Source organism: Anopheles funestus, chromosome 2RL (genome assembly GCF_943734845.2).
Source record: "Anopheles funestus chromosome 2RL, idAnoFuneDA-416_04, whole genome shotgun sequence".
Classification (NCBI taxonomy): Eukaryota; Metazoa; Arthropoda; class Insecta; order Diptera; family Culicidae; genus Anopheles; species Anopheles funestus.
This window is the reverse complement of record NC_064598.1, coordinates 40,606,287-40,632,805: the sequence shown is the minus strand read 5'-3', so window position 1 is coordinate 40,632,805 and position 26,519 is coordinate 40,606,287. Positions and strand designations below refer to the sequence as shown.

The 26,519-nt window shown below is 41.8% G+C and overlaps 1 protein-coding gene across 17 annotated transcripts in view; it reads right to left on the bottom strand.

Moving 5' to 3' along the window:
* The window catches only part of LOC125761682 (tight junction protein ZO-2), a 46,447-nt gene that overhangs the window by 14,526 nt on the left and 5,402 nt on the right, over positions 1–26,519 (bottom strand). For 7 of the 17 annotated variants that reach the window (XM_049423053.1, XM_049423037.1, XM_049423038.1 and 4 more), the window contains exons 2-5: positions 25,712–25,769; positions 17,078–17,744; positions 531–700; positions 30–453 (exon numbers count right to left, since the gene is read on the bottom strand). In XM_049423053.1, coding sequence (XP_049279010.1) covers positions 30–453; positions 531–700; positions 17,078–17,744; positions 25,712–25,769 — 1,319 coding nt within the window. Of the gene's footprint in view, positions 1–29; positions 454–530; positions 701–7,420; positions 9,853–12,567; positions 14,779–17,077; positions 17,745–17,922; positions 18,320–21,717; positions 23,073–25,711; positions 25,770–26,519 lie in introns of those variants that run through there. The other 10 variants (XM_049423047.1, XM_049423054.1, XM_049423040.1 and 7 more) reach the window with 9 other exon arrangements.

Here is a 26,519-nt window from a genome sequence, read left to right as displayed (position 1 = left end):
ATTTTTGTACACGGTCAAACACTACCAACCCGTATAAACAATCGGCAGCCCAGGACGATGCCGAAGTCGTCCTTTTTGTTCGCCTTCGTGACGATGACTTTGATTTGCTGCTGAGATCCATTATTTGCACCGAGCCCCAGCCCGGTCGAACTGATGCTGTGCTGGTGCTGATGTGAATTCATGCCCACACCGGCCGGTATACCGCTCATCGCACCACCACCGCTGCCGGGTCCGGTTAAACCACCGGATAACCCTCCGACACCACCACCCGGCCCCACTGTCATCCCGTGCATATTCGCACCAGGCAGTGGATGCATCAGACTGTGATTGGGTACGCGCCGTTTCACTATCAGCGTCACGGTATTGCCACTGTCGCGCAATACCTGTACGGCTGTCGCGTACTCCACGTTTTCTAACGACACTCCGTTAACGGAAATGATGCGATCATTCACTCTACAAACGGAAGAAAGTAAGTAAAGCGAATGTTAAGGGTTTGAGTGACAAAGTTAATTAGGCAGTGCATTTCTTACTGTAGTTGACCCTCGGCCGGACCATTCTTTAGCACGTCGCTCACTGCAATGGATGGGTCGCCATTTGCAAAGTGAGGATTATCACGACCACCGGATACTGCTATGCCAAACCCGTAACCGGTGACTCGGGAAAGTGTTACCGTGCTGTAATCCCATGACGTTCTCTCCAGCTGGAATGGAAAAAAGAGAAAAAAAATATATAAATACGATTACCAAATAAAGACATAAGTGGGTAGTTTATTACGGAAAAGGTTTATTGTAATAATATAAAAAGCACATCCTTCAACTCCCTTTAGGAAAGCCCATAAGCAACAAACTCTCCGTTTTGGGCATATTTTTTCGAGAGAAAGTGTGAAGAAAACACTGTCACCTTTTGCCAAAAATATTAAGTTGGTTTGTTATGTGCGGGGTTCGTTTTTTGTTCATTCCCATTACACCTTGCCTACATTGGAGCTGCTTTCACTCGACACATTTACGATAACAGTGTGTGTAGTTCAGTAAGCTGAGTAAACAATATAACTATAATGGCACCCATCTACCCCCTGTACGGAGCCATCGCGTGCAGCATTTGTTTCATGTCGCCATAGAGGCATCACCATACGTTTGCATACTCTCAAGCAGCCCGCATACACACCACAATACACGCAGCTGAGTGTGTACAGCGCATATGCTTTGTATCGTCGATCACGCTTAATCCAACATGGAATCTGGATGGAGAAATCGGACAAGCAGTAACAACAACGGCATCCATTGATGGTGCGTAACGACATTTCCGCAGCCGGGATCGAAGGAAGATGCGTCCACAGTTGATCTTTCCCATCAGAAAGAGCTGTCTGCAGGGTCTGCTGGTTCACGATTTTAATCAACCTTAATTCAATTAAATCCGGGAACCTTATGTTGGCCTTGTCCACTGCAATGAACTGTTGCACTTAATCAAAACCAAAAAAAAATATACCCATGCTTATGTCCTGATCAATGTTTATTTCCGTTGCTTTTAATTATTTAAAACAAAAAGGATTGAAACATCTAACAACATTTTAAAATATGCAAGAATGTAACGCTTCCAAATTAAGTGCGTTATTTCTTTATTTTAACATAAAAAATTCCACATTGATACTCAATGAATGTAACAAACAATACACCGTTTTTGTTGCGATATCGTTAGTGCTTATTAGCCTACCGATTGTTCGGGCTGATCAACACGCAACGACCGAGTCCAAAAGAGGACATTAATTGTTGAGCGTATCGGAACATTTACACTTTCACCAATGCCCAGGTGGATTCCTAATTTAAATGGAGAAAGACTTCTTTTGTTGCATGTAGCTCGATGTGCTTGAGACATTAGGAAATCAAGCGACAAAGTGAGAGAGAGAGAGAAAGAAAAATGGAGATTTGCTTTAAAAGAAAACTGTAGCATCGGACTATTATCTATTCAAATGTTGTAGAGAAAGCATGGCAAATTCAGCACAATACCTTGACGAAAGTGCGATTAGTCCACCTGTCCACCAGGCGACACTATTTCACAATCTCAAGATCAAGACACTGGCGGTAGTGTGGCTGTGGATAGAAAACTCCACATGGACAGAAATCCCACGGACACAGAGCTCGAAGGGAAAGGGAAGTTATCGAACGATAGATTTAATTATTACAAGTAGCGCCGGAATGTCAACCGTGCCCAAGCTATTATAGTCTAAAAATTATAGCCTTTTTTTCTTAGGACGTAGGAATGAGATAAAAGAAGAAAAAAAATGCTTCCATTCCGGGCTCGTATTATTAACCGCGCCACGTGCAACAGGCAAAGAAAATAACGCTTTCGCATCATTGTCGGTTAGCATCATTAGCGTTATCATCCGGTCGTGGGGTTTGACAAATCGAAATCAACGTCAAATCAATAGTGATGGCGTGATCGTGAGGTAGAGAAATCATGCTAATTACAATAATGACCACCAAGGATATGCCAAGGAAAAAAAAAGCTTATAACTAAAATGTACAATCTATGTCAATAAATTTTTAGCCTATTTCGAACCGCACATAATAAGTGAAGAGAAAAAAAAGGATTTTTTGAAATGACACAAAATATAAAATTGCAAAAGAAATATCAAGTTAGCAATCACACGATCTTGGCTCGACAGTCGGTTCAGCAATCGACCAACGTACATAATAACCGAGCCAAATGGATTTTCGTTCAATTTCATGCAAACCTTCCTTGGCCACTGATCATCGGGTAGCACACACTAGCGCAGATCGATCGCGATTCCAGCACCTCGCAGTTGATTTCGTATGCGAAACCATGGGAGGGTGATCGATCCCACTACCGAACCCAGTGTGTAGCCGTGACGTGATTGAAGTCAAGCTAAACCCATTACACGTTCATGTCAAAAGGCTCCGCTGGACACAAAATGCTCCGCACAAAACCGATGGTACTTTTATTTGCAAGAGTAGGGTTTTGGGGGGCTTATGCACGCGGAATGTGTATGCCCTTCGTCGCTGCCTAATGGCATCCTGCTAGCGTGTTGCACACCACTAGAAGGCGTACGCCCGAACTAAACTATTGTCCCAGCCGTTGGTGCTACCGTTACGACTGCGTCTAGAGCCATGAAGGAAATTATGCCTTTCTTTTCATTTGACCATTAAAGAGCGGCGTGCAACATACTTTTTTATACTCTCGCAAAGGAGGGCTTTGAAGGTGATCGGGGCGGAAAGGTTGGAAGAGGACGGATTGCAAGTGGGACGGTAAATATGAACCCAATGTAATAGGACGGAGTTAATTGTCAGCAGTAATGTTGTAAGAAATAGTGAAGTATTTTAGCTAAACGTACGTATTCCTTAGCAAGGACTAACTATCCGGCTTCGTTGTACAAATAAGTCTAGTAAACCAGAAATAGAGATTGCTAAGCCAAGAAAAAGAAGTAGCTAAAAGGTGGTCCATTCTGGATGCTTCAGGTTTCGGGAATATCTTGTACAAATTTCATATCAATAGAGCAACATAAAACGAAATTAAAACCCGAAGAGTAAAGTCTCCAATTTTGACATTAACGTCTTCTTCTTCTAGGCTTAACGTCATGCCGTCAACGTAACCTAACGTCATGACAGCTATTTATGGCTTATTAGACTTATTTTTATCACGTAGCTGAATAGTCGTCAATCCTTACTACGGGGGAACAGTCCGGATGGGATTTGATCTGCGGCCGTGTCGTGTGGAAACGACGCCGTTTATCACATACACCAACAGGCCGCACGCCGAACATTACGACAAGTAAAAAAGAAAAGAATAATTAACGGTGGGAGAGTAAACTTACAAAAATACATTTTCAAATTTGCTTTAGCTCGAATGATTGTTAACATAACGTTTCAAATATATTGTTTAATTTTCGTGCGAAATTCAGTATCAGCGATAAAATGGTAAACACACTTTAGACTCTCAGACTTTATGTACCTAACAAATTTCACTTTCTAACCGAGCTCATATGTTTATGGTGCAACCTAGCGCTCCAACCGGAAGAAAGATCGTATCGATCGACACGACAAATCGCAACCAACGACAAATTCCGCTTTATCGCAAGCAAACCACGATCGTATCGGGATGGGATTCACTTTCCATACCACCGTTAGCCGTTGGACCGGACAATCTCTCATTAGCATCACGCAATCGATCGAAATCGTGGAAGAGTGGTGACCGAGTGCGATAGTGTAGCGCGACTTACGGGTTTGGACGGAAACACGCGTTATCTAGCCTTCATTAGAGATTACAGGCAGATGGTCGTTTGGTGCACTTTCACCATTTTCTACGCACTTTTCCAACCGGTAGGACGCAGCTCAACTCTCTGCTCGAGCGCATATTATACCGTCGCGGTAATGAGTCGCGACGATCGTGCGGCCTACTTTCTGCAACTTGTTTTCTACGCCTGTTTACCTGTTCAGCTGCATGCGTACGAGCTACATGCGAAGGTAAAGATGGTTAATGTGTCAATTAGTAGCTAAGAGGTTAATATTACATCATCGCACATCATCTTCTCACACATTCTTGGGCTTATAATAAAAACGCTGTGTGGTATGGAGGAGAGCAAAATCGAAAAATAAACAATAAACACATTGCAAGATCGTAAAGGCACGAAACAAACCAATCGCTAAACAAGCACGTATGGAACAGTAAATAAACCGTTGAAAGATTTGGCGCAAAACTTCACGCAAACGAGGTAAACGATCCCACAAGATAAAGCAATCGAAATGTACGATTTTTGATTTTACAAACAAGGGGAAATCGGTTGACTTTCATTTTGTGTTGAGTGGTGTAAATGATTGTGTAGACTTGAGACATAAATTGATGTTTTCCCCATACAAACGAAGCTGTCAACCAAATAATTAGCAACAAAAATTTTTTTTTTAAGTAAAATAAATTAAAATCAATCTTTTTTGAAACCCCATTCTCTATTAATTAAGTGGATTTATTTTGTTGGTGCTAGAGAAACTCTTCCAGCCATAACATGCGCGAATGCTTTCAATTTGACATTCATCAACAGCAGCAAGAAGCAAATCCGACGGGTTGCAAAAAAAATGCATTCGGATGCGATGCATTTATTTGTCCGTGCACCTTGTACAATCCGTCTTCGGAATCGAACACGTTCCATGCTTCGGAACCTGTTACATTCCGCACGCAACACGGTCAGCATCAGCGAGCGATGAAGAAACGATCGAGCCCCGGAATTAGGCGCGCGCGCACGCTCGAACACCACGTGAAGGTGGACAATGTTGCCACGAAGAAGTGGTAAAACTGGTCAGGTGAGTTTTTTTCTTCTTGTCGTCCACCGTCTCTCTTTCTCTCTCGGGGTGCCGCTTGTTGCTCTTTTTCACGCTGGCCGGGCATCGTAAGTCGAATGTCCGCAATGTTGCCCAGCTTCTTCGAGCAATGTATAGATCAACCTACGAGCTTACTTCAAGGCAGCGTGGGGATCTTGTATCGCTCATCACTCCCCAATAGCCACTAGCTCGTTTTCTATTAGCGATATGTGGCTACACTACCTAACTACGACTATTACTGTTTACTACAACTTCCCTCATACGAACCATAAACATCCAACGGAAACCCATTAAAAACAAAAAAAGCATTGGAAAGGAAGGACAGTTTACCCCAAGATTGCAGCTATTATGATTAATTTATGGATATATTGCAGTGTGATGCAAACGCGCGTACTGCGATCGCACACGATCGATTCCATGTGCGAGCAGATGTTTGTGTTTGTGTGTCGGGATCAAATCAGCATCCAAAGGTTATGAAAAGCGACAGATTAAGCTAGTGCTTATGGAGGTTATGTGTATTTTTTGCATTGCTTTCAGGCTTATTTACACTCTCTCGTCGATTATCGTAATTCGAAGCTGAAGGGGGTTGACTGATCAGCATGCTGTTTATGCTTATGCTTATGCTGCTTTATGTATGCAATAGAGATATTTGCTGTAAGTAGTCGACAAGAGAATTCATTATTTCATATCTTTCATATCTTTTCTTCACTAAAATTTTAATAATCTAGCTGTTTGTTTTAAGTTTAATTTGTTGATTAATCAATTGACTGATTGATAGTTTTACGCTACAATCTCACTTCAATAAACCAGCACTTGAATAAACGACATAATACACCTAGTAAAAGCGATTTAAGACAAAAACTATAGTACATACAGATGCATAGTGCAACAAGATCAGCACTAACATCACCCCACAAGAAAGGAAAGCCACACACACACGTCATAAAAAGAGAAAAAAAGAAGAAATAAATATCGATGCCAGCAGATTGCAATCATTTTGCAAAACAAACTCCCGACCAACGTCTGAGCTGAGTGAAGTGGAGTGGAACAACGACGCAATGGTGCTGCGGGAATTGGATGAAGTGCTATAAGATAAACGGTGGATAATCATTTCTCGCGAAAGCTAACCCTTAGTGAGGATAGGTTGAGAATAGGACGCACACGCCACTGGGTTGGATTCGAATTCCTGAAGACAGGAGAGCTAGAGAGAACCGGGCGGATTGTACGCATCGGCACATTTGTCTCCGGTTGGTAGCCAGAGTGTGTAATAATAATCGCAATGTGCAAGGTAATCGGATTCGCTACCGGTACGGTTTGTTTCTCCGGGTTGTATGACGTGAAGAAATTCAAACTTTAAAACGCATTGCTGAGCGTTCTTTCCATATGCATCACGTTGGGTATGGTTTTCAAAAAATGAATCGTTGCCTTTCGTGAATGGCCCATGCCAATAGTGATGGGTAAATCTTCAATTTCCCGGATTCGGAGTAATGTTGATTTAACTCTGCCAATATTGACGACTGGGGAGGGGGAGTGATTTCACTCCGACCTTATTGACGAGTTCGACTAACCGAACTTTAATATGGAGTTAAAATCGGGGATTACTCCGAAGTTAGCATTGGATGCAGCACCGGAGTTATTGCTCCGGAATAACTCCGGATTAAAACGGAGTAGTTACTCCAGAGTTACTTTGGAGTTACTTCGGAGTTAAATCCGAAGTAATTGCTTCGGAGTATACTCCGGTTTTTATACGTCAGAGTCGGAGTACATTCATGAATCCACTCCGGAGTTCCCACCACTTATGGTCAATGTAGCTTGTAGCAGAATTGCAAACATATCCATTGTGAAGAGCACATCTTAAAACGATATTATTAAGTTTTTCTTTTCCAAACTTCGACACTTCAGAACGCTGTTAACGACCGATCGAATTGATCGTGTTGTTGGATAAGACAAAGTAGTGAACAAAGGCGTGTTAGTTTCCTCTCTTTTGTACGATACTTTCTAAACAAAAGCTTCCCCGGTGTTGCATTCTTAGCACATTAACATTCCTAACCGGCTCCACATTCCACGCCACTGTCCTATAGAATGCACATTACCTGCGAGTCACTGTGAAAGTGGTTGTTAGGCAACTGCTGGTTGCCACCGCTCGGGGAACCGAGCATATCCATCATCATCCTGCCGTGTTGCTGTTGTTGCTGCTGCTGCTGCGCTGTCTACACTTTACGAAATGGACCGTATCCGAAGGAGACGCACTGCTTCCAACCAGTCGGTCAATCGGACCAACTGCACTAACTCCACAATCGGTGTGCACATCAACAACTGTACCGATACTGCTATACTAATGCATCTCCAACAGGTGCATTCAGCATTCCTTACGTACGGGCCAACCACCAGCCAGCCCCCTCTACGCATGCATTTGAAAATACACTCGCGCAACACACAACCACTACGCACCGGTGCAGCTAAACACTGTGAACTATCTTTTACTGGCTCTGCCCTGCTGCGGAGATTGGATAGAAAGCAACGAACGCTGTTAGCTGTGGTTTTCTATGTCTCGATGAAACCTTGAATTTATAATTCAGCTTCAGGGGGAGAACGGTTGGGACATGTTTTCGATGATGCGAGTCTGCGGGTTCTCGCGTGACGACAAAAAAAAACAAACAAACGCACAAATTAAGCCTCGCCTCTTCCAGTGATTAGAATGGATAAGTCTGCCGCACATTCCTTTTCCCTTTTTCTTTCTGCTTCCGCGCGGCGTCTTACGATCGTAGAAGTCTACTTTCCGTTTCACTTTTCTCGCTTTCTCTTTCGCACTCCCTCTCTCTCTCTCTTGATCACAGCTCGTTCTTTATCCAGACGCAATCGATATCCTGCGTAAATCTTGTGCGAGGATCGGAAATATTTTATGACATTCAGTTGTTGTCCATGTCAGAGAAATGCTGCATATACTGCTGACCAAACAACACCACCATCATCATCATCATCATCATGATCGCCATCATCACTTTGCCCTGCCTGTTGACCACTGTTGACGAGCATAAATGACACTGTGCAATGATCACTCACACACACACACACCCATACACTCCTTTAACGGCAAACCAAGCATCAAACAAAGCAAACCCCCGGCGAGGGTGGTATTCTGTTATGTGGAGAAGGGACCGCGAAGGCGCGAGACCGGTTTCTTATGCGTGTTTTTATTTTCGTTCCGTCCGCGTCTCCCTTTGTGCTACCTTCTCCACGGCATGATGGTTCTCCTTCCAAAAAAAATTGATCGACTGGATTGTTATGCTGTGTACCTGTTGGGATAGGATCAAGTAGGCACAGCGTGGAAGAAGTGGTTGCGACGAATTCACCTTGTCACTCACACGCCGAACTCTGTCTCGCTCTGGCGCAGCATATGTACACACACACACGCACACACATTCATGCACACAAAACACACACACGACAGCTCATTCAAATGTGCGCATGCTATACGCACAATGGTTGCGTATAGCGCGACACGTACGAGGCAACTGCTCGATTCAATTTCTATATCGCCATGGCGACGCGGTTTGCTACGCGACGAACGAGACAGCAGATCAAACAGCTTCCAAAGATTTCGAACGATGACAGTGATCATGACGGTGGTAGCCTGCAATGATGGTAAATGATGATGATGATGACGGTGGGATTGGTGTTATGCCGTTCCGTTTGCTCCTATATCTCTCGCTTCTTTGCACGCGAAATCTTAAGAAGCTTTTTGAGATTTCTTTCCTTCTTTCTTCTTTTCAGGTGCGGTTCTCGGTCGAACGATCTCTTCACTGAAAAAGCACCGTCTGAGAGGACATAAGACGCTTGCTTCTTTTCTCCTGTCTTGGTTGTACCGTTTGAGCACGTTTTTTTCTTCTTTAAAGCGTTGCTTATGAAATTCGCAAACCGAATTCGATTTATTATGTTGTTGGAATGTTGGTAAAAAAAAGTAGGGATATCCTTTTTTTCTAAAGGCATTTAAATATGGAACAGCTTATCTCTATTGAACAATTTCACACATTAGCACAAGGGGCACACACAACACACACGCATACATATACACAAAAGATTTAGGCAAAACTTTAAAACGCGAACGCTGAAAAACGTGTTTTACATTCGATCTGCGCAAAATTCTTGTTTCGAGACGTCGAAAAATTAAGCTGACGCCACAGCTTACGGACAGCTTTTGGGGATACGAGGACGTAGGCGCTTGTTGCGCATCAAGGCATTCTTTGATTTCGAATTTTAAAATGCTCATTCACCCACACACACGTATACACGCACGCACATACCACAAAACGAAACACCACAAAGTGATAGGAGGAAGAACCCACAGCTCCAGCATCCGACAAGAAGATCCTTGCCGAAATGAATCACCTTTTGCTGTCGGACTGCACCACAAACGCGTCCGATTTTAACACAACGGATTAATGTTTTTTTTTTCGAATGAAACTCACAGTTTCCACAGACAGTGGAACCCGTATCGTTCAGTCCTCCCTGAAACTAAAGCCCACTGGCAGGGCGCGCAGGATCACGCGGAGAGACCCTGTCGACCGCTCGGAGACACGAAATAAAATGGACGACGCCAGCGATTTGATTTGGACCCCGTGTCGAGTCGAAACATGGTGCCGTTTCGCTTTCTCCTTCTGCGCACTGGTTCGGTTTTTTTTCTCTTTCGCACACCATCATCATCATCGTCAAGGCACGGTTGATTTATGAAAACGACAAAAGATGGCCCGTCTAACGACGGCGAGAAAGAGAAGGGAAAACCATGTACAAAAACATGAGACGCAACAGGCTTTCGAGACATACGCACACAGCCACAAATCCTGCTACGGCGGCCCTTCGCTTCGCTACGCGGTATTTGCATTAGAAAAAGACGTGCCGAAAGGGATGGCGAACGTTCAAACATAGGAATGCGATATTTATGTCCGTGTGCGCTGGAAAGCTTTTTGGCGTTAATCTTGTGCGCTGCAACTGCAGCAACTGCAGAGCTTTGGTGGCAACTGCGGCAACACCAACCATTGGTAGCTGGATTACGAAGCAAAGGGCAACACGCAGCAGGATCGGTGGCAGAAAGGAACGCCGAAGGACGCTGGAAGCAGAGAAAAAGATTATGAATTCGCGACAGGGCCAGGTTTGCTGCGTTCAACCGAAAGGCGGCGAGCTTATCGTGTGAGTCACGCATTGGCAACACTTGCAGAAAGAGCGCTTAAGGAGTGGTAAGTGGAGTTCAGCAAGGAACTCGAAAAGTCATCGTCGCTATGCTGGTTAGATCGTATGATCTTGGAATGGGCGGTATCTTCCATCTCTCAAAGGTGAGAATATATTTTATTAAATACAATAAAGTGCAGTACTTTAAACTAAATTGTTTGTTTTAAAATGTATTTAGTGTGTTTTTAAAATGTAGAAATATTTTATATATTTCAAACCCACTTTTATAGCTGTTTGAAAGACTCCGAAGACGACAGTCGGGCAGTCTAGAAACTAACTTCACTTTAATGCTTTTTCATCTTCGTTGTACTATGAATCAGAAAGAACATAGAACCTTATCACGGCAAATTGTCCTGTATAGAAATATATACTTCCAAAAGATGATGCCTCTTTCTAAATAAAAATGAGTTTTGGGTAAAAAGTAGATAGGGTGGGCGAAAATAAACTATTATCGAAAATATTTTGAGAAAGAAGAAAAACAATGCGTGCAACAATGCACTTTTCCACACTATTTCTGCTAATGTATGATTAATAAACGTGTCTAAAGTATTCTTTTCTTTTCCTGTACATATGCCAAATTCTTCGACGATGACGTTTGTCGATGATTTTCACAGCCAATTCTCCCTGCTGTTCTTTGTTAATCTTTCAATACAGTGCGCTACACTCGTTTTGTTGCACTGTGCAATGTTGCTTAAATTGGTTTAATAACAACTTGAACTTACATTTACAAAATACTTAACCAGTTAGTGTACGGCTGTGTTTTTTTGTCATTTTTCTCTTATTATATAATCACACACGAAATAAATAGAAAAAGATGTGTTTCATCAAATGACAGGCACTGTATTCGGTTGAATGCGTACCCATTCACATGGACACACAAGCACAAACAGATAGAAAAGCCCGCATTAGGAAGATCAGCAGTACAGCGCTGCAGGGTGCGATTGAGAGAATTGTGTGTTTTTCAAAATGAACCATGCCAAAGCCAAAGTGGTCACAGTTAAGGTTGTTAAGTTCGATATGATTTTGTTTGTACCTCGTCATCAGAGTTAGCCCCTATCTCAATCCGTTTTCCCTTCGACTGTTTTTAACAGACATAAATTAAGAACAAAAGAGAAATAAATCCCAAAATGAAGTTTTGATTTACAGTTTGTTTCAAAAAAATATTTTTTAAATTGCAAATTGAGAATTCTTAAAACATTCGTATTCACCAATTTGTTGACAATTTTTCGTTTGTTTTCTTTATCTATTCACTCTTCTGTACAAGCAACATTAACCTTTCTCAGCAAAAAAAAAAATATTATCTCGTCTGGCCGGGCATACCCGGCCCGGGACACACCCGTACAAAATTCGCTAAAAATAAAAGCCAATATTTACGGACTGCGAAACGGGCGACAAAACCCCCGAAATGGCCGTACGATTGTTCGTATGTTTTTTTTTTTAAAACTTTTACTCCGTCAACCATAAAGCCTTGACATGGCGGAGAATTTTAGGCCGGTATTGAATTTAAATAAAGGAAGGTATCGCTTCGCTTCGTTTGGCTGATTTTGTTCTTGGTGCTGGCCCGCGTACTCGTTTTGCATATTGGCAAGAAAATGAGAGTCACTACGACCAAGCAAGAACGAAAGACTTTAACGCCCGTTAGCAACGCAATTGGTGGAGACAGGCAAGAAACCCCCACCACCTTCGTTGGGTGAGAGAGAATTTTAAACACACGCAAACAAATGTTGAATTACTAAATCAATAGAAAAATGTTTTTGTCTTTAAAACACTTTCAACGCAGAAAATTGTATTTTAACATTAATGCAGAGTATTTTCAGAATAAGAAAAAAAACATTTCATAAGGTAGTTTACAATTGATTTTATAGAACATAATTTTCCTTTTATAATACTTAGGGGTATGAAGATCGCACCAAGACCATAATGATCAACAAAACAAAAATTGTGAATCTTTTTTTCCGTTCTTTAAAATATTTTTTCTTAGTGAGAAAATAAAAAGAAAGAAAGAAATGCCTACCTGCAAGCGCTTCTGAAGAAGATGGTGTTGTACTAATTGCATACCATTCGGCTGATACGCATGTGGTGTGTATTGCATACCGTTAGGCGGAAGCTGTTGCTGTTGCCATTGCATAGCATTTGGCACTGGTGGTCGGTTTCGAAAACCACCGTTGCTGTTTGGCAATCCGAGCGGATGTGGCTGACGCTGGTGTCCATAATATCCGGCAGACAATCCGGTCGGGTGCACTCCTGTCTGGTAGACTACTCTACCGAAGGAAGCGGGAAGCGTACGGTAACGGGCCATTTTTTCGGCATCATCTACTCTTCCGTCCAAATGTGCCGGAGAGGGTGCCGTCTTGAAGAAATGTTCCGCCGGATAAAAGTTTTTCGTCGTAATTGCAGACGAAACGTACGAGTTTCGTTTGCGTTTCCCTTTCAGTGCGGCCGAGCAAGATTTTCGACGATGCCGTTGGCTACCACCACCACCACCACCACCGTCGGAGCTGTGACCGGATGACTTCACGATACTCTTGACGCCCACATTTGATTTCGGCGTACGCCTTATCCACTTTGGTAGTTTCATTTCATATGACGTGGTTTTTTTTCTTCTGTGTGTGTGTTTAAACTAAAGGCACCAGATACTGCTTCTTTGCACGCAAAAAATCACTTCATTTCTATACATCCATTATGTGTGAAGGACGAAATTCTTTAAGAAAAACGCTTTCGACACACAAACCACACACCGCCCCATACACAGACACTTTAAAAACCAATCCCTTTTTTGTGGAGCACCGTCTTTGCGCGCGCGTTTCACTTGGGCTAATTAAATTAGAACAATCTCATTTTCACCTCTTGCCCGGGGGTGGGAAGGGTACACAACACTCTAAGGAAACAAAACAACGGCACACTTTTTACGATGGACCAAACAAATACACAAGCCGCCACACATCGAGCGGAGGAAGTGTAGAAGTAACGCATGAAGCCACAAGAAAATTGATTTTCTTTCGCTTTTCTTCGCAATGTACCATGCCCTCCAAAGCCTTATGCGTTCAACGTACAAACAGCACAACAAACGCGCTTTGTTGCATGTGTGTTTTGAGGCTCCAGTGGCTTATGAATGGGAGGCTGACCTTTCAACTGCGTCACTCCATCGCCTCCCCGGCGTCGTTTTAGAGATGATGATGGTCAGTGACCACGGATTTGCGATTTCATCATAATTTCACGCACGAAGCACATCGGTACGGTCGGTTTGACCAAACCCCGGAGCCATAGCAATAATACAAGTCGAAGGTAAGACAACAAAAAAAATGATATGCGCCACTAATTCGGGTCCGGCGGAGGTCCAAGCAAAGGCACCGCCAGAACGGTAACGATTTCGAGTGCTTCTGTTCAAGTGGAGTTTGTGAAGGCCACCACACTGAGGCTAGGCTTTTGCCGGTTCGCTGTTTCGATTTTCTTTTTTTACACTGAGACTGACCAAAGCATGAGCCCTAATCGCACTACTAAAAACCGCCCCCTTTTTACACAGTGGTCTTGAAGGGGACATCATCCCCTTTGTATCGTAATTTGACCAAATACTGGTTAATATCTTTAATGAAATATAAAAACACTAAAACATTTTGCAACTAATAATGCTTTTTAAAGTAATCATAGACTTAGGTGAATTAAAAATTAACACTTCAAACTATCGCCAAACAAACATACGAACTTTCGTTTTAAATCAAACACACAAAACGCACGCGAGAATGTGATCTAAAGTGAGATTGATACACGCGATTTAGCATAACTAGTGGAGACGCAAGGATTATAAATTTCTCACTACACAACTACAGCAACAACAAAAAAAACATTTGCTCTAGCAGGACTAGAACATTTAAGCACGACGTGTTAGAAGCGACTGGCCGCCCGATACGAAGTGTTACAAACGCCACGAGATATCGCACGAGTGTAATAACACGAGTTCGTTCCATCGTCGTACGGAATGTGTCGTAGCTGGTACGACTTCGTGGATCGTTTGTCCATGAAAATGGAAAATCGTTTCCACTAGTACCGCCCGGAAAAGCCACCACTTGATACCGCTTGCTCCCTTGCTTCACGATAGGCAATGATACGCCGGCAATCGGATCGTATAGCACCGCGAGTGTTAGTACCATCGTCCATACTTCACGGTGATGTTGGTCGAAAAGTTTGTGACCTCAATATTTTGTACTTAAGAAAAAAAAGCTGATAAACAAATAATGGTTGGAAAGCGTAAAAAGGGACCAAAAACAACAAACATCTAGTTCTAGAGAAAGGTTATAAGAAATGAAGTTGTAGTGAATATATGAACGCTCCAGTATAAAAAAATCTAAATTCAGGTTTTAAATTTGCTGAATGCCATGAATATTGTCCTCATTTCACTTTAGATCTTGTATTTATGTTTGTGAACATCCATCGACATAATGTTATTTTAATATTTCTTTTTATTGTCTTGCCATTAGGTATCAATACCAAGGTACTATCAATATCTAAAGACGTAGTTGTAGAAATGTTTTAAAAATTACTTTCATAACAATATACTTTTTCGTACTAATTTATAGATTATCCGACTCTAGCGATGATTTTTTTCCTTCTAAATTCCATCCAAAAATTGTATCATCCTACGATGCAAACACAAACATCGACTAAAGGGATAGCTTGTGGCATCGCACGCACCCCAAATAAGCAATGCGCTTTTTTTCCTCGCTTGCCATCAATTGCATTTGCCACTATATCCCCCATTCAAGTATATTTTCACAAGTATTAAAGGACGAACATCGGTCTAACGACCGAACTAACCCACCTTCCAGCCATGACGTGTGGCGGACTGCTTGCTGCTTCGCGCGTGTTCAATTCCCTACTGATACCGACTCCATCAGTGTGCAGCGGTGGACTGCAGGGGGAAAAAAATAAAGCACATTACACCGAATACGGTGTGAAGTGTAAATTGTAAGCCAGGATAGGCAAAAGATCGAACGACCCTTGGGAAGTATGAGGTGAAGCCGGTCAACGGGCTGACGAAAACGAACGGGACCATCCAATTCGAAACGTGACCATGCGCACTTGCTATGTTTTTCTTTCCCGACCGAGTTGGAATCCGTAGTTGTAACGGACCCGTTCTCCCCGGCGATTCACTTCCGATTTCGATATTCAGCACTTCCGCTTGGCCGGTGGCACGACGAACCCTCACAGTGTGTGTGTTTTTGGGACGACAGCCAGACCATTTAATCGACCATATTGCTCCGACGTGCAGGAACAAAACAAGATCAAACGCATACGCACTGCCTGGCACAGACAGACGACGGGGCCAAATTCAAACGAAGGATACGTCTACTGGCAACAGAAGGACAGCAGCCCACTCCAGTAAGTCTATCTCTCGCGATGCAATGGATTATACACCTCAGGTTATCGTCCTACGATCAATGATTCTCTTTCTTTCTTTCGCTGATTTGGACACCCTTAGGCGTTCTTCGTTTCACGTTTTGATTGAATGGAGTTTTGTTGGTTAAGTTACACCCATATCCCCACACCATTGCCAATCGACATTCATCTCTCATCACACGTTTCTCTTCCATGAATTCGGTTTTAACAAGAATACGTTTGTTGCATGTAAAAACGCACCCTCTATCGGTTGTTAAAAGGTGAAACTAGCCATATCCTTCCAGGCAATCCTGGCGCCAAACAACGTGTCCTGGGCCAATGTGGAAATGCGTTGTACGCCAGCGCACCATATTCCCATACATCTCCAGCTCGAGAGTATGTAGTTATGTGGGTGTTGTTATTGTTTCATTTTCAGCTCTTTAACATACCGGCAATCCCTTCCGAAGGGTCTTCTATCTCTCTTTCTTTTACTTTTGCTCTGTTTACTTGGGGGATTCATGTGGAGCAGCTGTGGAGGCACAACCGACGGTGCTCGGTGCATACAAAATTAGCATATTTATACGCCGGACGTAATACAATTAAGAACCAGACCAGACGGTATGACTTTTTGAATAATAAACAAACAGATTGCAAAAGGAGTTTACAAAAAAAAAAAGGAAACAAACGCATGGACGCGCGTGTGTGCCACATGGAAGAATCGATACTTTGAGTGAGTGTTTATTTGTGGAAATGTGTAACAAGCTGAATTATGCTGAATTTATGAAGATGAAGAGCATCGATAATGAAGTAGTTGATTGTATTTTTGCGACAAACCCATACAAAGAAACGGTTTAATATATTCCCAAATGGTTTAGTTGACATATTTTGATATTTGATAAATGGATTTGATTCCAACTCAAATTTTGGCTATTATTTCATACAATTTTGGAGACTATACGCTGCAGCTTCATTTCATTTCTAGCTTGAATCAACTGGTAAACAAATCATCTGTCTGAATGTCTGCAAATGTGATGCATCAACAAAATTTATTCATGGATTTAGATTAACCCATTTGATTTCATATTTGTTTTGCACAACATAGTCGGCAACAAAAAAAATCAAAATAGAAAAAAAAAGTATGATTCACTTACCACTTTCTCATCCTCCACCACCTGATCCGCTAGTACCTCGATCGTTTCATTCACCGACCGGTACGTTCGTTGTTCCTTTTTGGACTTGCTCCGAAACAGGCTTGCCGTTTTGTTCTTCAAGTTCAGTCTCCGATCAGTGGTACCGCCGGTAATTTCACCGAACGGCGGAGAGCTAAATCGCTTTGGATTGAAGTAGGAGTAGGCGGCTGATTCTGACTTTTGTAACCGCTTGTTCGATGGTGGTAAGTGGCCTTGACCTAACGCTTGCCGGATACTGCGGAGTACACTTGCATCCGGGACACCATTGGCCGTCGCCGTACCGGCGGAACTGCTGCCATTCGATGGCTGATGGTTGTTGTTGCTTTGGTTGTTGCTACTGTTGCTACCGTTGCTTACGGACGAATTGTTAAAGTTGTTGTTCGAAACGGCAAACTTGCTGTCGCCACATCCGGCCAGCTCGAGATGGGTTGCCGTTGCGACTGCCGCTTTCGATGGTAACTGAGGTATTGGTGGAGGTTGCTGACTGCTTGCCGCTGATGCTGTGGCCGAAATGAGTGAGGAACGGCGTGAGGAAATGGCATTGCCGATGGGGACGGTCGTCGGGGTCGGTGTAGACGTGCCGCAGTAGCTCGTACTTCTTCGCGAACGATTCGAATCAATTGTGTCCCTTTTTTGTTCCATAATCACATGTGCCGAAAAACAGAGGGAGAGAAAAAAAATGAACAATTAATTGAATTGCTATTTTATTACATGTAAACAAGGGAGTATTATGCTGGAAAATAAGCCTCATTGAAGACATGCAAAAATAAACATATCTTAAGTCGGTAATTGCACCACCGGCCTACCTTTTCCGAAACTGTGGGCTACGAAAAAACACTGGACTGATCGGTACAAAGTAGCCCAACTGTGGAGGACCTCCATCTGGAGGATGATAAGCACCGATCGCTGTTGGTGTGGGAACGGGCGTACAATCGTCCGTACAATCTTCATCCGTTGTTGTCGCATTGCTGTTTGTCGTTGTTGCACTGTTTACGAAATTTTCATCGGAATCATCACCGTACGGTACGGAGTTTTCTGGCACCGTGTAACACGAAAGATTCGAAACGGGACGTCGACAACCGGGATAATCGCACTGAGCACCATTGTAACCCGTATACATTTGCATTTGATGATAGTCCATTTTTTTGAGTGCGTCAAAATACTTTCGCGTTAAGGTGAGTACTAATATACACTAAAATGCCACTGATGTATGTAATAGGTAGACAGGAACAAAGTATTAAAATTAACTTTTTGCAAGTATACTGAAGAATTTCAAAGTTTGTTTAACTGTGATGTAAAACCAATCAAGTCTTGCCCAAAAGACGAAAAAAATAAATATTCTAAATATAAATAACATTATCAAGTGAAACAATACTCAAAAGCATAAGGAAATGACAACGTTTCACAGGATACCACAAAACCAACAACAGCAGCATCGATCAACCATGGTTCATTCGTTGATAGGAATGTTTTAGGAATGTTCCTGTAAGCGAATGTGGACGAAAAAAGGTATCCCCTAGCTTCGTCTGTCACAACCCAAAAGCCGACCAATCTTCCCTAGACAACGTTCTACGCGTTCTCTTCTTCAACTCTATCCCATTCATACTCGTTCGTAGATCGTACACACCAACACGATTCATTGCGTTTTGGGTTTTGTTATTGGCCCATTGGTGCATTTGTCGCATTCTTGGCATAGTTTCATTTCTTTTCTGTCTGTCTTACACATAGCGTCGTCTGCAGACAAAATCAATTTGTTAATTGAAATAAAAAAGTGAGAAGAAATATTTTATTTTTGGATTTTATTTTCATTTATTTCATAACGGATTTTGCGGTATGATAACTCTTTAACATATCCTTAAAGCCGAAAATGAAAGTCTTTTTGAACATCTGAAATGTTTTTTTTATAACTTTCATTATTCGATTCCTTTAATCTAATTCCTTTTTTATCAACGCATATCGGTACGATTGATAAGAAAAACAAATGTAACAATGTAAGAATGGAAATACAAACTCTGAATAGAATTCAATAAAAATGCATTTGAGTACAAAAATCATTTGAAACCAAAAATACAAAAATATTTGTAAAAATGATCTGCTATTAGGAGTCTAGGCTAGTAATTTCGGTTTGGGACAGTATATTGATTTGAAATTTTGACGCAAAACTACAAGCATTGGAAAATGAAATAAAAATATACGATGTTTTCTAGTTTGCTGATCGTATATCAGTTCAGATCAAAACAGTTCACCTTAAGTGAACTTTCACTTCAAATTTTCACCAAATCCTCTATTCCGTGGCGTTGCAGTTTGCTCCAGTTTTTGAGGAAATTGATTTTGTTTTTTGCTCACTGTTTCACGCTGGTCACGATGCACAATTCAAATGAAAATTAATGGCATTCGTGAGTCATCCGGGGGGAAGGAAAAAAAACGATCGATATTTCGCCGATCACGATGATGCATCATATGATTACGATGATGCAGTTGGTGGGTGGTGTCTTAGCCAAGTGAGGAAAAGCATTAGCAGCATCGTTACCATTTTTAAGTCCATCCTCTTTCAATTTGATTTCTGGAAAAAAAATCCGTCCTTGTAGAGGTGCTCTCATCATTTTCCTTTGCCATCGATACCATCGGAAGTCGATAAAAATTGCTCAATAGAAGTATCGGAAGAAAGCAAAACAAGCACCAAACGATCAAGCAGAGCACCTAAAATTTTTTTCTCACTTCACTATCTTCCTTACGATATCAAGGGAACCGGAAGATTGGTTGCACTCCAAAAACGGGCGAATAAAAATATCACACAACTTCCTAAAAATAATACCACATTTTAGCGACCACACTTGTAAAACCCATCGACCCGTTTCAAAGCTGCTGCTAAACTGCTACGCGCGATTGATGCTGTTGATGTTGGCCACATATGGAATAACATAACACAGCTGAGACGAATGTGGACTGTTGGCTGACGGTTAGTGTATTTGCTGCGAAATTTAAGACCATCATATGCTAACGAAACGGCGAAATGGGAATACGTTTCAGGCCGCCGGCCGGGGGATGATCCCAAGAATGGGTCTCTCTTGTTGAAGAGCACGTTAAAACAACACCCGTAAAGACGCGCATGAGAAATGAAGTTTTTTTTTTGGTCTTCCTCAAAGCGTGAACACGCGAACGAATTGAGCAACTTTAGGTTGTTTTTTCCTTTCCGGATGTGGAACTGATCGAGATCGATCTTCACGCATTTTTCTGTACGTTTCATTTTCTTTTTCAATTGCTTCACACGTGCTGGTAGGAAATTCTACTTTTTTTTACTATTTGCATGTTATTCTTATCTTCCAGCAATTATCGATCGTTACTTTTTCACATTAAATTGTAAAAGCAAAAACACTACTCAAAGAAAATAAAATTAAATAATTAGTTTTTACTTGTACGTGACTTGTAATGGGACCGGTTGTTTGTACCGGAACTTAACGAACTCTTTATAGATACGCTAATTGAAAATTCTACCCCTAAAAGATAAACAAAAAAAACAGTTTATCCTATTTGTTCCCTTTGCAATGATTTATTATTGCTAGCTTTCTTCTCTGAATGTGCTTCATCTGCATTGCGCAATCGAATTGCGGTTCGTTTGGAACCTGTGAGCACTTGTTACATGCCAAACACGGTACAACACGAGTGGCCACGGCAACTGCAACGATGCGTCCTTCTGATGAGTTCTTCTAAATATAAATATGCGATGCGTTCGTTTCTGGATAGACGACACTTAAGCGCCACAGCCTCGAATGCGAATGCGAACGCACAGAAACGCATTCGTCCGAGCAACGAGGAAAGTGCATCCCATGTGGAAAAGGGTTGAAAAACCCTGGCATATCAGCGTTACAGTCCCGGCCACTGTCATGTGCAATCATTTAGCCGGATAAATCATTTCACAAGTGGAGAATGGATGATTTATGCAATCTTAAATTCAATGTTATTATACATCCGAAAAGAATAAACCATGAAAATGTCTTTGTATTGTAACCTAGTTTTGCACACACGTACAATCCTTATTTGCTTCTCTTTGTTTTGCAAAAAAAAATTGTTTCTGTAAGAACTATCTTATACGATTCTTCAATGTTAACAAAGACTGCACTTAAAACTGCACAAAAACAAAATTATCCTCTTCGATCACCGAGCAAGGGCAACAACGAAACGAAGTAAATTTACGGAAAACCCACAATCACGGCTTATTCACGGTGCAACGCACTGGCAACGGTACGATCACCACCAGTCAACCAGTCACCATGAGTTTTTCATGAGTTTTTCATCTGTCTGGTGACAAAAATATACTTTTTCCGTCTGGTGGTAATCTTTGTTTCTTTTTTTGTAATTTCATTTTTGCACTTTCTTGTTATTTTGTAGCAAAAAAACAGCTCACGAAACACAAAACACAACCACTACAAATTAAACATCGGTTTTGTAGCGTCTATGCGAGAGAAATAATAATTTGCATAACCATCACTAAACGCCGGAATAAGACCTTTTTTCTTAATTAAACAAATGCACGATTAATGGGCACAAGATGAGCAAAGTTTCACACGATCATCCATACTGCCGAATGGAAGGTTTCTTACATTCAATAAACCACTTGCGATACTGATTTCACTTTCAATCAGACTTTGAGTTAAAATTTAAACTACAGCTAGCCGGACGATTGAAAACTGCACCAGATTCGGTTCTAGACGCGTTCGAAACACGACTGGCCGGCAATCCGACCGCGTGCGTGCGTGAGAGGATACTGCCAAGGGAGCCAATTCGATCTCGAGAAGATCTCTGGTACGCAAAACTGTGTCCGGCCGATGCGAGAGCAACGTTACCAGTGATATCTCCCCATGAAATAAAACCCCCCTTTTCATGGATGGTGGCCTCTTTCGTAAATTGGTGATTGAAAAACCAAAATGCCAAAAACAAACCGAAAAAAAGAGGAAGTCTCCAACCATGTGTTCTAATTTAAAACATTCGGCTGTCGGCAAACTGTCACGATCGGGAGCGGAACACGATAATCGGTTTCTGCGCGGCAAACGTCACCAGCACCATGGGGGCTTGAGTGAATCGCATATGAACGAAATGACTAGGCAGGATCGTTTCATCAGTGGAAGCCGTGAATACAGTGCAACAATTTGCGACCATAGTTTCCGTGGATCAATGTACAAACAGTGGACAGTAGACATCATGTGTGGGTACGTGAACAGTAAACGATGATGGGAGATAATTAATAAATTAAACCCTTCCACATTTTGCTCTTTGATCTCAATGGCAAAAAAACAAATAGTTCAAGATCAAATAGCCAATATATTTTTAAATTTTACAACATTACAAAATTTTTATGATTAAAATTAGGCAGGAATATTGGGAATATGGAGAAGCATTCTTCTTGAAGTATTTTTGGAGACTGGTTGATAGCAATATAGTACGAATGCGGAAAATGATCCTCTTCACTAGAGAGACAAATGACAAATAATTGGAATTGGAGCATTGGAAATATAAAATGCTTAATCGTTTGACAAACGTACGAACACTAATGAATGCCAATGAAAACGATGAGAAAATCCAGAAAAATTGCTTTAAAATCTCCCTAGATCAATTACGGAAAATTGAAGAAAACTCGTGCCAAAATACAGTAATTGAATAGTACTGAACAATTGATTGAAAACTACTAAAACATCTCCATAAAATGTATGTGATCAACTCGTGGAAAGGACGTGATAGACTTCCTGATTTGTATGACTTTAGGCCTCAGATACGTCGACTCTAGCATCGATATGACTCTAGTAGTGGAAAGCCCTAGAGGAGTGGTTGTACCCTTGAATATGTCTGAGGAGGTAACTTCTTAGTTTCATAGAGTGTAGTGCCCCACTCAACAAGAAGAAGAAGAAGAAGGCGACTTTCTGATTATATTATTCTCCTGGAATGGATAATCTTCCAGAAAAATGACAGATCCGTCACAGTGCGTAGTATTGAGGTTACTCATGTCTAATTTAAAAAATTCAATTTTAGAGTAATAGTTATGGGTAAGTTATCAATTTTGTCGGAGTCGGAATGAATCCAGCAGAAGTAAGAGGAAGGTTGGTGGTAAGTTAGGGGGGAAGGGGGGGGGGGGGGGGGGAGGTGGTCCGAAGTAGACTCGAACGGAGTTAATTGGACTCGATCGGACTCATCTAGGCCCATACGGAATCATTCGGAATCGATCGGACCCATTCGGACTTGATTGAACTCGGAGTCGACCGGACTCGCCGTAGTCAATTTTGATTTTTACTCGGAGTCGGAATCAATTTTTCATACCCGGATTCTTTTTTTTCTACTATCGGATATGACGCGGTCAATATAAATGAAATTTTATCAAAAAAATATATACATATATATTAACCTTCTCTATACGTCCATGTTCTAACAAATTTTAGTTAAATATACTTCTTGCAATAATGAAAAAATAAAATAAAAGATTAAAAATCGGAAGGGTTCAAAAGCATTAAATGGAACAATATAAAGCAAAGGAAAAAGGAACAAACGGAAAAATATAAAGTCTGAACAGTTGTACGAGCGTCGTAATAGATTGATCAATCATTAGCATAATAATAATCACCTATAATTATCATTTTAATAAAATTTATGTAAAGGTGATATTTTTAGTATTGGCACCTGTTTCCCACGACAGCAGCGGTGCAAAAATCCTGTTCTTCTTTCATGAACTTTCAGGTGGTAAATCACCATCATTTAGATATTTTTCTTTAGTAAAAATTATCTTTTATTTAAGTTGCTTCCAAGAGGATGAATTTTTTGCTGGTTTTTTGCAAAATTTTCTACAATAAAAGATCATAAATCAAAAACAGTTTTTAGAGTAAATATAAACAATCCACACACACACACAGGTTGTTTATGCTGAATGATCTGTAAAACAAATAGCCCATCAAAATTCCATCTACACATAAAGTAGCGTAGCCTGGAATTGAATGCTACACTTCTGAATGGAACAGTCCAGTGTCCCACTTTGGGTCACAAATTGTACCGACATTTCTCCCAGCAACCATATAAACAGTCAACCGGATTGAAAAGTGCGATTGAACCCGGCTGCAGTCAACGAAGAGAGCAAATCGTTCGTTAACCATCAAGAACGAGATGTGAAAAGTACGACCAAATGGGAAAGAATATCCCGTCCGCGGTGGACAAAAGCAAACACAAGAGAGAAAAAAAAGCGATGCTTCCGGCCACCCGACCGGAACACGGAAAAAAGTCATTAAACTGCAACCGATTAAAGTTTATTTACGGAGTGTGAACGAGTTAACTCGGGCGCCCGACATTCACCGTCCCGCGCCGTCGTACGGGGGGGTCGAGTGGTTAATCGCCCCAAAGGCCAAATAGCATCGTTTTGAACCCCTGTACGCCTACCAGGCAATCAGACGTTTCGATGCACCACCGACTTGCATCAAAAGTTGACCGATGCTGTTGCTTTGCTGGTTTCACCGTGGGAAACATGCTCCATTCTTACGTCTAGGCAGCATTTCTAATCCGTTGCTGTGGTGTTTGTGTGACTACCATCTCCACTGTAGCTCGATAGTGTCCTATTCTAGACATGCGACCGGTGTCAAAGGTATCGCTTGACGCGGGGTTTTTAAATATTTAATGCAGAACGACGTATCAAAACGCTAAGCGCGTGTGTGTTTTGCCCTTTTAAAGAGCCTTCACCGGCACCTCAGACCCTCGGTAACTGCTCCAGTTGTATGGTTAAATGTAAAACGAGCTCTGTACCAAACCGTAGGCTCCGTTCTCATCATGACACACTGATGTTTACCTGTGCTTCATTAACCTACATTAACCATGGAACATATACAGGAGGAACGTAGGAGACTATCTTCACTAACATGTTGACACAACTTCTGACAGGGAAACCATTTTAAAGGCTTACTCTTCAACTTCGAGTCCTAAAGAAGTGTGCTCGGGTTAAATGACCTTTTCCGGCGCATCTGTTTTTGGGACTCACGGATCCAAGGTGTTCATCCAATTGATGAAGCTCGCTGTTATCAATCAAGTAGCAGTGACAGTTGCAGTAATGGAAGCAACGATGTGAAGCAAATTATAATAAAAAGGAAAACAATCTGCTTCAACGAAAAAAGAAAAACCCGTTGCGCTAGCATTTATGCGACTAGAGGGAAAAAGATGTGTAACACTACACACCTTGCCGTTTAAAAAAAAAATTGACGGGGAGAACACATGCACCAGATGGTTTTAACCTTGAAGTCACGTTACCAGGTAATAAGATGACGTGTACATGAATTGATCGGTAGCATAACACACTTGCCGTTGTCCCTGTTGTTCGAAGTTTCCTTCCCCAACGTGTTATTCCGAAATTATGGAAAAGTTGGTTCCGGTTTCGAGACACGATCGTCCTTCTCTTCATACGCTGATCGTCCAACATCCCAACAACAGGTGGCGACCTCCCTGTTGGTCAATAATTTCGAACGTTTCTTCTTTTTTTTCGGTAGAATGAGGGAAGATAAGAGAACCATATTTTTCCTTTCCTGCTCACAGGAAACATATTCAAAGATGGAAACCTGGCGTAACAGTTCTTACCTGCCATTCTTGAGCGACAAATCATCGTGCGTGACTCCAGCCATCACAATATCCGTTCCTGCAAGTAAAGAGAAAGAGAAAGAGATCATCAATGGTATGCGATCGGAATGGCTTTTGTCGAATTGTGAAATGAACGCTACGATTGACATCAGAGAACGGTCATGGTTCGTTTGCTGAAACGGTGGAACCTTGAGGATGCGTTTGCACGAGTTACGGAGATGAAATCGGAAGGAAATATGACCACAGAACAGCTGCGAATTTGGTTTAAGTTGCATGGAAACGTGAATGCAATACAGCATGAGCAACAAATAACAAACGCTAAGAAGAGAAAGGTAAGAAGTGTCGGTACGTGTGTGAACTTTTCATTTTTTGTTTGCTTCTTACCAACTTCTAGCAAGTACAGGCGTTGGCCTTGACGTTGGTCGGTGTACGTTGCTTCACTCATGGCTTGAAGAATCGTTACCAAGCTCTAATAACACGGCTGGTTAGTGTAGCGGAGGGTCTTCTCACGTTGAAACAAAACGAAAGAACGAAAGAACTTGTATAAATTTCTACCTCAACTTTACTCCACTTAAGAGCCATGTCATTCTAACCTCCAGGCGCCAGACAATCGGAGCGAAGCGGGGCCAGCAAAATGAACGAACAAGGACGGGTTACGAGCCCGAATAATAAATTTCCAATTGTACTTGCTCGATAAGCGGAAAATAATGGCTAGGCTCGTTGGGAAAGACTGAAAGATCCGCATCAACAACCGCAACCCGTTTTTTTTTGGTCTGAAAAACTAAGCATTTACTCCCGGGAAAACTCT